General features: G+C 43.0%; 1 protein-coding gene and 1 long non-coding RNA gene across 5 annotated transcripts in view; one reads left to right on the forward strand and one right to left on the reverse strand.

The window, feature by feature from the left end:
- UBAP1L (ubiquitin associated protein 1 like) overlaps nucleotides 1-13,648 on the reverse strand; it is a 29,964-nt gene that overhangs the window by 11,665 nt on the left and 4,651 nt on the right. The window contains exons 2-5 of one of the 2 annotated variants that reach the window (XM_056571754.1): nucleotides 11,117-11,276; nucleotides 8,864-9,598; nucleotides 7,041-7,223; nucleotides 2,943-3,044 (exon numbers count right to left, since the gene is read on the reverse strand). In XM_056571754.1, coding sequence (XP_056427729.1) covers nucleotides 2,943-3,044; nucleotides 7,041-7,223; nucleotides 8,864-9,598; nucleotides 11,117-11,248 — 1,152 coding nt within the window. In that variant the 5' untranslated portion in view covers nucleotides 11,249-11,276. Of the gene's footprint in view, nucleotides 1-2,942; nucleotides 3,045-7,040; nucleotides 7,224-8,863; nucleotides 9,599-11,116; nucleotides 11,277-13,103; nucleotides 13,199-13,648 lie in introns of those variants that run through there. The other variant, XM_056571755.1, reaches the window with a different exon arrangement.
- The window catches only part of LOC130368304 (uncharacterized), a 42,952-nt gene continuing 32,200 nt past the window's right edge, over nucleotides 2,897-13,648 (forward strand). For all 3 annotated transcript variants that reach the window (XR_008892405.1, XR_008892406.1, XR_008892407.1), the window contains exons 1-2: nucleotides 2,897-3,032; nucleotides 10,076-10,170. This is a non-coding gene — a long non-coding RNA (uncharacterized LOC130368304). The remainder of the gene's footprint in view (nucleotides 3,033-10,075; nucleotides 10,171-13,648) is intronic.

The raw sequence follows: 13,648 nt of genomic DNA on the forward strand, positions 1-13,648 counted from the left end.
TGTATCTGCGGCAGCAGCTGCTGTATCTGTGACTGAAGTTGCAGTGTCACGGTGGTCAAGTATGCCAGCTGGTGATTTCGTTGGGCAATCTGTCGGGCTTGCTGGGCGACCAGTCGGGCTTGCTGGGCGACCAGTGTGGGGAGGTCGGCGACAACTGGCAGAGGAACTTCAGCGGAATCCATGGCCGGATCTACTGTCACGATCCCGGCTGGTAGGAGGTGGATCCTCTGTGCCAGAGAGGGATTGGCGAGGACCGTGCTAGTGGACCGGTTCTAAGTCACTACTGGTTTTCACCAGAGCCCGCCGCAAAGCGGGATGGTCTTGCTGCGGCGGTAGTGACCAGGTCGTATCCACTAGCAACGGCTCAACCTCTCTGACTGCTGAAGATAGGCGCGGTACAAGGGAGTAGACAGAAGCAAGGTCGGACGTAGCAGAAGGTCGGGGCAGGCAGCAAGGATCGTAGTCAGGGGCAACGGCAGGAGGTCAGGAACACGGGCTAGGAACAAACAAGGGAACGCTTTCACTAGGCACAAGGGCAACAAGATCCGGCAAGGGAGTGCAGGGGAAGTGAGGTATAAGTAGGGAGTGCACAGGAGGAAACTAATCAAGGTAATTGGGAAGATTGGACCAGGCACCATCATTGGTGCACTGGCCCTTTAAATCGCAGAGGCCCGGCGCGCGCGCGCCCTAGGGAGCGGGGCCACGCGCGCGGGGACAGGACCGACGGAGAGCGAGTCAGCTACGGGAGCCGGGGTGCGCATCGCGAGCGGGCGCCACCCGCATCGCGAATCGCATCCCGGCTGGAGGCGGTACCGCAGCGCACCCGGTCAGTGGATCTGACCGGGGCGCTGCAGCAACGAGGATGAGGCGAGCGCTCCGGGGAGGAACGGGGACCCGGAGCGCTCGGCGTAACAGTAAGTAGGTGAGGTGTCAGGTAGGGTAGCACCAGAGGGTGGGGCGGTAGTGAGAAGGGGAAAGGGAGAAGGGGGAGGGGGAAGGTGAAGGGGAAAGAAAAGGAGAGAAGGAGGAGGGAGAGGGAAGACTAGCGAGAGCAGGAGAACCGAACTTGAGAGATCAGAGATCTACCTCGTCAGTCACAGGTCAGAGACGTCAGGGCAAGTCGTAAGAGAGTCTGAATACGACGGTGTTTATGAGGATGAGGGTGTGGGGTTAGTTAGGTATTGAGATATAGGTTCTCATAGTCCGTGGAGTTCACAAAATCCACCCACGGTGACCAGATCATATGGTATTTAGTGACCCAGCTTCATTCTTTATGCGGACACGGAATTCAGAATTTTCATGCCTGAAACATTTGTTGCAGAAATTCCACCGTGTGCACAGCGCAGCTCAATCCCATTGAATTTAACGGGACTTTGCTGCAGCAGAATCTCCGTGCAGAATTCCAATGTGCCATTGGTATGGCTTCATCTATTAAAACCCATACAACAAAGTGAACACTTGTACTTACAGAGTGAAAAATACTACAAACAACACCAGAATTTCTTTTTTTTTTTCTTAATGAAAAATGTATGAAAAAGTTGTATTTATCCCAAAATGTAACTTATTTGAATTATAGCTTGCCCTGCAAAAATAAATCCCTAACACAGCTCTATCATAAAAAAAATGAAAACAAAGCGTTTTCATTGCACAAAAGCAGTGAAACATAAAAACGACACATTTGGAATTTCCACAATTGACCTGCAGAAAAAAGTTTATATGATATTTATACTGCATTGTAAACCCTGTTTGGAAAAAAAACAGCTAAAAAAATAAAAAAAATATAATAAAAAATAAAATAAAAACTATTGTGAAACTGCCTTTTTCCCAAAAATTAATAATAATATTTAAATACATTATACAAACCCAAACTATAAAAAAAAATACGTCGCAAAAAATAAAAACTTATGGGGGAGATTTATCAAAACCTGTCCAGAGGAAAAGTTGACCAGTTGCCCATAGCAACCAATCAGATCGCTTCTTTCATTTTTGAAAAGGCCTCTAAAAAATGAATACAACAATCTGAAGGGTTGCTATGGGCAACTCAACAAATTTTCCTCTGGACAGGTTTTGATAAATCTCCCCCAATATGTCTATGTAGATGGAAAAATAAAACAGTAATGACTCTTGATGTAAAAATAAAACGCTGTTTCTTCAACGACCAAAAGAGCTGCATCGCTAAACGGGTAAAAAATAGGCCAGCGAATAAGAAATGTCCACGAATAAACAGAAACACCACAAAATATAGGGGGAGATTTATCAAAACCCGTCCAGAGGAAAAGTTGCTGAGTTGCCCATAGCAACCAATCAGATCGCTTCTTTCATTTTTGAAAAGGCCTGTGAAAAATGAAAGAAGCGATCTGATTGGTTGCTATGGGCAACTCAGCAACTTTTCCTCTGGACGGGCTTTGATAAATCTCCTCCATAGTCACTAAGGTCAATGGAGCATTAAAAAAAGCAATTTCCATCAAAGTCTTCTGGGTCTGTTAGGCTGGGTTCACACCACGTTTTGTTAAATACGGCTCCCGTATACGGCTTGGAGGAGGGGGGGCGGGGCTTAATCGCGGCGCCCGCACTCAGCCGTATTTGGGAACCGTATTTAATGTATGTCTATGAGCCGACTGGAGTGCACCGCAGCCTCCGGTCGGCTGCTCCTTCGGCCGTATGCGGTTTCCCGACCGCAGGCAAAAACGTGGTCGACCACGTTTTTGCCTGCGGTCGGGAAACCGCATACGGCCGAAAAACAAAGCCCCGCCCCCTCCTCCAAGCCGTATACGGGAGCCGTATTTAACAAAACGTGGTGTGAACCCAGCCTTATGGATGAATGGTTATACAGTATGTAGCAAGGATGGGACAAGGGACATGGATCAAACATTGTTGACAAGACAAGATGGGTTAGACTATTCCATTACATCCCCATTATTCTGCTTAGTGGAACTCTTTACCTTGATCTCAGAATTCTGGAACATTTCCATTGCTTCTTCTACTAGTGCCTCATCATACCCAAGTTTACAGAGACGATCTGTGGCTCCCAGGTAACCCAGAACCTATTAAAGAATAGAACAAACAAGTGTTAACTGGGGTTAAGGCAGTGTTCTCAAACTGTGTCCCTCCAGATGTTGCAAAACTTCAAATCCCAGCATGCCCGGACAGCCGTTGGCTGTCCGGGCATGCTGGGAGTTGAAGTTTTGCAATATCTGGAGGGACACAGTTTGAGACCACTGGGTTAAGGTAATTCACATGTACTGTATAAATGGCAGATTTTATGCTCCGTTAACCAGTATAAATAAATAGCAGAACCCAGCATAAAATCTGCAGTATAAAATCTGTGGCACAACATCTGCAGTGTATAAAGTATATGTGAACTAGATACACTAGTTTTTCCTACACTCCAATAAACATTCTGCTTTTGAATAGCGTTGAGCGCGAATATGCAAAATGCAAATTTTTACTGCGAATATCGTCACTTTGCGATTTCGCGCATATTTAGAATATATTGTATATATTTTTTTTTTGAGAATATGCAAAATTGCGAATATCGGCACATCCAGTCAGAGGACACTGATCCTACCCTTCTTTTAGGTGCAAGATATAATCACGCATGCGCACTTTGCAAATTTCATTTCGAATTTTTGCATGGAAAAAAAACTAAAAGAGAATGAACATAGCGAATATATGCAAATTTCGCGAATATAGGTCGAATATTCGTCCATATATTCGCGAAATATCGCAAAATTCGAATATGGCCCCTGCTGCTCATCACTGCTTTTGAATACTTATTTGGCTTCTGTTGGAATTGGTCCTAGTGTATGTGGTATGGGGTGTGAGATGCAGGGCAGATGGAATTACCCTAGGGGCAGATGGCATTAACCCATTGTATTCATGACGCCAGGGCGTGGTTTATCTTCAATACCCCCCAAAGGTATATCGCTGGATCCTGGGCTAGGCACGGGGGCAATAATGACTCTGACGCCAAGTTACGGACAATGGTAGCTTTACTGAGTGACAGATGGTACAGTCTATACAGTGTAGCCGGGCCCACGGTGGTGACCAGTGACTTGAGAGACCTTAAAGGAAAACTGTCAGCTTGCTCCCCCCCGCACTAACCAGCAGTACTGGCTGGTAGTGCGGGGGACGCTGATCAGTTTGATGCCTATCATGCCCGGATCCGCCCCGATGTTCAGCCGAAATCTTCGATGTTTTGTATATGCTAATCAGGTCCTAACTGGCACAGGCCGGGCTAACTGGCACTCTGACATCAGCGCCGTCCAGCTCATCAATATTCCTCCCCTCCCTCTGCCTCTTCTCCCTGTTCTGTAATGAAGAGGGAGAGGCGGAGGGAGGGGAGGAATATTGATGAGCTGGGCAGCCAACGGCACTGACGTCACAGTGCCAGTTAGCCCGGCCTGTGCCAGTTAGCAACTAATTAGCATATACAGAAAATCGAAGGTTTCGGACGGACGGCAGGGCGGATCCGGGCACGGTAGGCATCAAACTGATCAGCGTCCCCCACATTACCAGCCAGTACCACTGGATAGTGTGGGGGGGGGGGGGGCTTGGGGTGCGAACTGACAGTTTTCCTGCAAAAAAAGTGAAAAAAATTTAATAAATGTAATTTAACCCCTTCCCTAATAAAAGTTTGAATCACCCCCCTTTTCCCATAAAAAAACCTGAGTAAATAAAAATAAACATATGTGGTATCGCCTCGTGTGTAAATGTCCGAACTATAAAAATATATCGTTAACTAAACCGCACGGTCAATGACGTACGCGCAAAAAAAATTCCAAAGTCCAAAATAGAGTATTTTTGGTCACTTTTTATATCATAAAAAAAATGAATAAAAAGCGATCAAAAAGTTCGACAAATGCAAAAATGGTACCGATAAAAACTTCAGAACATGGCGCAAAAAATGAGCCCTCATACCGGCCCGTTATAGGGGTCAGAAGATGACAATTTTAAACATATACATTTTCCTGCATGTAGTTATGATTTTTTCTAAAGTACGACAAAATCAAACCTATATAAGTAGGGTATCATTTTAACCGTATGGACCTGCAGAATAAAGATAAGGTGTAATTTTTACCAAAAAATGCACTGCGTAGAAACGGAAGCCCCCAAAAGTTACAAAATGACATTTTTTTCTTCAATTTTGTCGCACAGTGAATTTTTTTTCCGTTTCGCTGTGGATTTTTGGGTAAAATGACTAATCTCATTGCAAAGCAGAATTGGTGGCGCAAAAAATAAGCTATCATATGGAATTTTATGTGCAAAATTGAAAGCGTTATGATTTTTAGAAGGTAATGAGGAAAAAATTTAAATACAAAAAAGGAAAAACGCTGCGTCCTTAAGGGGTTATTGTGGCCCTCATATACCGTATTTTTCGCCCTATAGGACGCACCGGCGTATAAGACGCACCCAATTTATAGGTGCCAAATCTAAAAAAATAAAGATTCTGAACCCAACAGTGGTCTTCAACCTACGGACCTCCAGATGTTGCAAAACTGCAACTGCCAGCATGCCCGGACAGCCGTTGGCTGTCTGGGCATGCTGGGAGTTGTAGTTTTGCAACATCTGGAGGTCTGCAGGTTTAAGACCACTGGTATAGGAGGTAGTACTCACGTGTCCCCACCGCTCTGGACCCGTCACCGGGGCCCTGGATGTCGCCTTCCATCGCTGTCGCCGCGTCCCCTTGGTGTCCCCGATGCTCCGGACTTCTTCTTCCCCGTGATCCACGCTCTCCGTCACCGTCATCACGTCGCCTTCATCACGCCGCTCCTATTGGATGACGGCGTGCACGATGACGTGATGACGCCGAAGGAGAGCGCAGAGGATCCCGGCATGGAGAAGACACCGAGGAGGCAGGTAAGGTCCCTCCCGGTGTCCAGTAAGCTGTTCGGGATGCTGCGATTTCACAGCGGCGGTCCCGAACAGCCCAACTGAGCAGCCGGGTTAGTGTTATTTTCGCTTCTGACGCGGCGGTCAGCGTCTAAAGGGTTAATACAGGGCATCACCGCGATCAGTGATGTCCCGTATTAGCGGCGGGTCCCGGCCATTGATGGCCGCAGGTATTCGCCGTATAAGATGCACCAACTTCCCCCCCCCCCCCCCCCCCCCCCCCAGTTTTGGGGAAGAAAAAGTGTGTCTTATATGGCGAAAAATACGGTATATATCAACTGGCTCCGGAAAGTTACTTCTATTAAAAAATCTTAATCCTTCCAATAGTTATTAGCTTCTGAAGTTTTCTGTCTAACTGCTCAATGATGATGTCATGTCCCGGGAGCTGTGCATGATGGGAGAATATCCCCATAGGAACTGCACAACTCCCGGGGCGTGAGTCATCAGAGAGCAGTTAGACAGAAAACAACAACTCAACTTCAGAAGCTAATAACTATTGGAAGGATTAAGATTTTTTAATAGAAGTAATTTACAAATCTGTTTAACTTTCCGGAGCCAGTTGATATATAAAAAAAAGTTTTGGCCTGGAATACCTCTTTAAGGATGTAGTCAGAGAAAGTTTAGCGCTAAGTATAGGAGTATGCTATTACAGTACCTATTGTGTGGAATTCGCACCACCCCTAATGGCTAAATGGTTAAGGTAATAGCATAGTTAGGAAATATTTTTCAAGCACTTCATAATAAAAGGTCTGTAAGCATGACCAGGAGAATGTAATGGAGCCAGGAGTATAGATTGAAGACAGCCAACAATACAAAAGTTGACAAATTTCATTATAGAAAAAACGGCAAACTTGCCATCATATTTTATTTTACCTGCGTATTTTCATCTGCAGGCGGCAAAATAAAGACCCTTAAAAATGAAATACGTTGGTATGTTGTATGACGAACCCTTAAAAAAACAAACTAATGACAATAAACTAAATAATAAATCTTCTAAATTCAGGTTTTAATGATCTCTTACTAAACATTTACACCAATAGACTTTATGTACAATACAATTTAGTTAGTAGAAACCTGACTTTATGAAGACTTTTTATACTAATCTGGATATTTTAAATATTTCATGTTGGGAAAACCTCTACAATTACCTGTTCTAGGCTTTGCCCTCCCATTTTCTGCATTGCAATCATAGCTCTGCGGAGTGGGTACCCCACAGATGTCACCGCCTCGATGACATCACGTTCTTCTTGGCTAAGGGCTAGTAGGACGTCCCCTGAGCAGTCAGAATGATTCCTTCTTGTAGGTGGGAGGCAGGAATATGGACTCAGGGTCTGGAGGTACACAAGCAGAAATGATACATTTCACAAACCAGTGCAGTGCTGTAAAGTTTGTAACTTGGTAATAAATTGTCTTTAATAAGTTGTCTTTACCCCATAACCCCCTCTCTCCTTATGTGAAAGTTATTGAATAGTTTGTTTCTATGTAATGTCTGATTTTCACTTTGTACTGTAAAGTTCTGCGTAAAATTTGGTGCTATATACGGTATATATATATACAGTGATCCCTCAACTTACAATGGCCTCAACATACAATAGTTTCAACATACAATGGTCTTTTCTGGACCATTGTAACTTGAAACCATACTCAACATACAATGTACAGACAGTCCAGATCTGTGAAATGTGTCAATGGCTGGAAGAACTGACCAATCAGAATGGGCATTTTACTGGTAAAACCCCTGTATTATTGAAGTGCATGGACTGAATGGCTGTCTGGTAGCGCCCCCTACAGTACAGAGAGGTATTACCTCTTCTGTACTATTTACCTGTACCGGGGTTACCTGCTCCTTTGGACACCAGGTGAGGGCGGCTTCATTTAACTTTTTTAGGACACTGTGTGTACTGTACAGGACCCTGAAGAAGCTCCTGTCCTATACATAGACCAGTGTTTCCCAATGAGGGTGCCTCCAGCTGTTGCAAAACTGCAACCCCCAGCATGCCCGGACAGCCTTTGGCTGTCCGGGCATGCTGGGAGTTGTAGTTTTGCAACAGCTGGAGGCACCCTGATTGGAAAACACTGACATAGACAGTGATTTACAGCTCCCAGCAGATCTTTCTTACTTTTATATGTAAGGATTTGCTTTATCTATATTAGTTATCTACTTATTTTTCTTTAATTCTCACTTTTTCCTATTTTTGGATGACATTTTGGGGCTTCAGAACCAATTAGCAGGATTCCATAGAGTTATGGTCTCAACATACAATGGTTTCAACATACAATGGTCGTCCTGGAACCGATTAATATTGTAACTTGAGGGACCACTGTATATATATATATATATATATATATATATATATATATATATAAATTATTGCTATTATTGACTCACAAGGAATCTATGTGCTGCCACACTGGGTCCATGTACATGGTATTGCTGTGTGTACAAGCCCATTCACATGGACACAAAATGCACCAATTTTGCCACCCAAAACAGAGTGATGTGACTGCCCAAAACCTGCTCCCATTTACTTCAGTAGGAGTGGGGGAAATGTCCTTCAAAAAAGTAACATCTCTCTTTTTTCAGCATGGTGTAATGCTAAAGCTCCCATTTAAATCAGTGGGAGCTTCAGGGCCTACCCTCTAGATTGCTCATGTACAAAACTGATTTATTTGTATTTAAAGGGGTTTTCCATAATAGCCTATCTTATCTGTGGATGGCTTGACTCCCACCACTCCCACCAATCAGTAGAAAAATGGGACACAGCGTATGTATGGTGCTGTTCCTGTAGCAATTTAAGGGACGTGGTACTGCAGCTTCTTTACATAGCTTATCAATATGGATGGCCGGAGCCTGACTGATCAAATATGGTCACCTTGGAAGACATAAATACCCTGTCCATCGTTTATCATGATGATCTATCTGATCAGTTAATGTCAAAGGGTAACATGCCACCATAAGCATATATTTTACCGTATGAGTGGGTTTGTGGCAGCGTATTGGAGGGATACTGCCAGCACTGTATGGTCTCTTGGAGCAGCAGCAGTAGTTTGGATGTGGAGGCGGTGTTGGACTCAAACTGTGTCCGCAGCAGTTGCTCACTTGGTGTTGACCCTGGGGGCTGCCTCTGGCAACCAAATTTCCATTCTGTGGGTGCACCAGAGCTGCAATTCTTTTATTCGCAGCCTCCAGCTCAATCTTAGAGATGTGCGATGAAGTTACTGACTTTCTCCTTTTCGTATGGGATGGAGGAGATTCAACATGCGAGCAACGACACCTAGGGGGTGGGCTGGGCAGGAATGGAGAGGTACGCGGTCTGTTAGACCAATGCGGCTGCTGACGACTATTGCACAAGCGTGACCTTGCTTCTCTTTGCCGATCCCCTCTCTCACTCTCCTCCGATGAAGAGTACTCATCGTCCTCAGAGTATCCATCTTCCTCGAAGACATTCTCCTTATCCGTGTTTTCTGCTCCACCCCAGCTGCTGCGTGAACGGCTAGAATTAACATCTGAGGAGCTTATGCTTCTACACCTTCTCATGGGTAATGAAGGCCGCTGGGGGCTGCTGCGTCTGTTTGGGGACACCCCCTTCCTTTCACGCATCATCCAGTATGGGGGTGCCGTGGGACTGACATCAGACATGGTGGCTTTTCGACTGTACATTTCATTCACCCAGTCTAGAACCTTTCTCTCTACAGTGAAATCGTGCTGCAGATAAGGAAAAGTATATATTTTTAATGTTTTTATTAGTACTCCAGAGTCCCCCCCACAATGCACTGCTTATTTTTAGTTGTATGTAGAAGCAATTAAATTTATGGTTAGGATACAGCAGTGTTTTCCAACCAAGATGCCTCCAACTGTTGCAGAACTACAACTCCCAGCATGCCCGGACAGCCAAAGGCTGTCCGAGCATGCTGGGAGTTGTAGTTCTGAAACAGCCGGAGGCACCCTGGTTGGGAAATACTGGGCTAGAGTAATGAAGGCCTGCTAGACCCTATGATCTAGGGGTAATACAATAAATCTAGCACATGCTGAAGTCTTGGCCCCATGTACATCCGATTGTTGCTAGAGCTCAATAAATATGGAGACCTCAACCTAATGTCTATGGACAGTATAACGGAGCTACATCTACAAATGGCATAAAGTGACAATGGAATCAATAAAATGCTGTAACTTATTTTGCAGGGTTTTATGCTTTCAGTATTGTGACAAAACTGGATGAGAGACATCACCTGTGATTGGCTAAGAGGGCCGTCACTTCAGGAAGGTGGACAGGACAGGTAAGTAGGAGAGGCCCTGTACAGGAGATCCCAGGGGGGTCTCAGCGGTTAAACATTCCCCCCCCCCCCCCCCCCCTAAGTGCTCTCTGATGACACGTGTCTCGGGAACGGCCCAGTTTAGAAGAGGTTCGCTATGGGAATTTGCTTCTAAACTGGGCGTTTCCCGAGACACGTGTCACCAGAGATTACTTAGACAGAAAAGAACAACCTTAACTTCAGAAGCTCATAAGTACTGAAAGGATTAAGATTTTTTAATAGAAGTAATTTACAAATCTGTTTAACTTTCTGGAACCAGTTGATATATATAAAAGGCTTAAGCCCACTGCTATACATTTCCATAGGTTTTAACATGAAAAAATATAACTTTTCCTTTATTCTTGTACAGATGTGGAATTCAATTCAAATCCTGTTATTGCACATAAAATAATAAACAGATACATTAAACGTATGGAAACGTAAGGTATTACGTTTCCATACACTTTTCCTTGCATCTTATGGTAAAAAAAAAAAACCTCAAACATATCTATTGGGTATAAGTTTTAGATAAAGGAGTAGTATGCTACCATTTTCCATCCCACAAATGTGTACATAAGGCAGAACGTAGTCAATGTATTTTTGCATCATATTTTACCAATACAGGGCTATCGGTGTGTTAAACAATATGCTTCAACATATTTTTCATCTGTTTAAAAGTATATGATCAACAAATGGCAAAGACGTGATGTGAACTAGCCCTGAGTTGTATGCAGCAAATAGTAGGGTGCCCATAGATGGACCACCATATGCCTTCGATGCTTACAATGATTTTGTCATAATCTGTAAAAAATCCATTGCATGCGCCATCTAATGCCGTATTACAGAGTTATTATCTCCTAGTAGCTGTAAGCAAATCACTAACATATAAATAGTATAGGAATGGTACATACAGGTAATCCCCATGACTCACCACAGTACACATAAGTATATTGCTGCAGTCTGGAACATTAACATTTGAGCGGTTGGCTATAGTCTCTTCAGGTGAGGGGAAGGGGATGAAGCCTTCGTACAATTTGAAGGGGACGTCATCCAGGACACTCATTCCAGTGGAGTCTCAAAATGGGGTTGGCCTAGACAATGACAACTGAAGCTAAGAAAGATGGCAGACACGAAACCAGATTTGAGTCATAATTTGAGTTGGATGAAATGATGTTTAAAATCGCTAGAAAATCTGTATAAATAATTGCTAAGCTTATATCACCCCATAATATATTGAGCATAAGATTATTGCATATAAAAATTCACATGGTTGGATCAAAGTTTTTGTTTAGTTTTTTTTGTGCCGAAAATGCGCAAGTAAAATTTTATATATTGGTAAATATTACAAGGTGTGATTTTACCCATAGGGTGTTCAGAGCAACTGAGACCCATGCCCCCCCCCCCCTTCTTGTCTGTAATAAAATGAAGAAGAAGTCACCTACCCACGTAAGGCTGCATTCACACCATGTTCTTGCAATACAGTTCCCGTATCAGGTTTTTGATGAAAAACGGATTACTCAAAACCTGACTAAACTGTATCAAAACGAGTGTACAAATTTCAAGTTAAAAATCATATAAGGTTTGAAAAATGATGTCCGGTTGCATCCGTTTTTTAAGAAAAAAACGTATACGTTTTTAACTTTTCACTCCATTTTTGAATAAAGTTTCACTTGTTTGATTTAAATTCCAAGAAAAAAAAATGTGCAAAGTCAAAAACCGTATGGTGAAAACCAGATGGAACCGTATGCGCATACGGTTCTGTACGGTTCCCATTGACTCCCATGTTAAAAAAAAAAAACGTATACGGTTTAATACAGTTTTTCACCCGGACCAAAAACTGTGGTAGACTACGGTTTTGGGTACGGGAAAAAAAAACTGACAAAAACGTAGAGGATGCAAAACGGACACAACCTGATGCATCTTTTGGCATACCGTTTTCAATGCAGAGTCAATTCATACGGTTTTCAATGCAGAGTCAATGCATACAGTTTTCAATGCAGAGTCAATACATATGGTTTTCAATGCAGAGTCAATGCATACGGTTTTCAATGCAGAGTCAATACATATGGTTTTCAATGCAGAGTCAATGCATACGGTTTTCAATGCAGAGTCAATTCATACGGTTTTCAATGCAGAGTCAATTCATATGGTTTTCAATGCAGAGGCAATGCATACGGTTTTCAATGCAGAGTCAATGCATACGGTTTTCAATACGGTTCCGTACGGTTTTCACATTGCAAACGTATACGGGAACTGTATTGCAAAAGCATGGTATGAATGCACCCTTAGCAATGAGCCGTCAGGTTTATAGGGGTACTCCAGAGGATATAAAAATGTTTTCGAATCAACTTGGGCCAGAAAGTTAAACAGATTTGTAAATTTCTTCTACTTAAAAATCTTAATCCTTTCAGTACTTATAAGCTGCTGAATACTACAGAAAAAGTTGTGTGGTTCTTTTCAGTCTGACCACAGTGCTCTCTGCTGCCACCTCTGTCTGTCAAGACCTGGCCAGAGCAGGAGAGGTTTGCTACGGGAATTTGCTCCTGACACGGACAGAGGTGTCAGCAGAGAGAACTGTGGTAAGACTGAAAAGAACTACACAAGTTCCTGTGGAGCATACAGCAGCTGATAAGTACTGGAAGGATTAAGGTTTTTTAATAAAAGTAATTTAATTGTTTTGCTGCGTTAAGTGATATTGATATTTTTATACATTTTTGCATTGCATCTTTGCTTCACTGCTATACATTACAGTATACTCTTGCTATGCAACTTTGTTACCATCAATGGTTTCTTTTTTTCTATATAACATTTTCCTTGTTCATGTAATGTTATATTTTTAATCTTGTCATGGTGTCCAGCCAAGTGGAGAATATTATTTGGAACGTTTGGGGTTAATCACAGGTCAGTGTTTCACTCACCTGTTCCTTTTCTTTTCTTGCTCTATATATTCCCCGCCTCTCGGCTTCCCATCATGCATCTGATGAAAGGTCACATGACCTGAAACACGTCACGCTGGGCGCCTTTTCCAAAGATTTTATTCTTGTTCTTTATTGAAGATTTTTCATGTCAATGGTTTTAACACGACAAAATAAAGGTGAAGTTTTCTACTCGCTGGCACCTACCCCTTTTCTTCAATTTACAAATCTGTTTAACTTTCTGGCCCCAGTTGATTTGACATTTTTTTTTCCCTTTAAAATACCCCTTTAATTCTGTTCCTTTTACCTTTAACTAGCTGTAGGTATAATGTAAAATTTCCCCATAACATGAAAACAGGAGTTTTCTAACGTCTTACAACTGATATTGTAATGGACAGCGACATGTTTAGGAAACAGTACAGAAATGACATGTCTTTTTTGCCACCTACTGCTGCCTAAATAACAAGTAAGATAAAAAAATCTGATTAGTATTCGATCAAGTACATGGTCATCACGGTCCTGGTTGTATTTCCCAGCCGCAAAACCCC

The sequence above is a fragment of the Hyla sarda genome, chromosome 4 (assembly GCF_029499605.1).
Source record: "Hyla sarda isolate aHylSar1 chromosome 4, aHylSar1.hap1, whole genome shotgun sequence".
Classification (NCBI taxonomy): Eukaryota; Metazoa; Chordata; class Amphibia; order Anura; family Hylidae; genus Hyla; species Hyla sarda.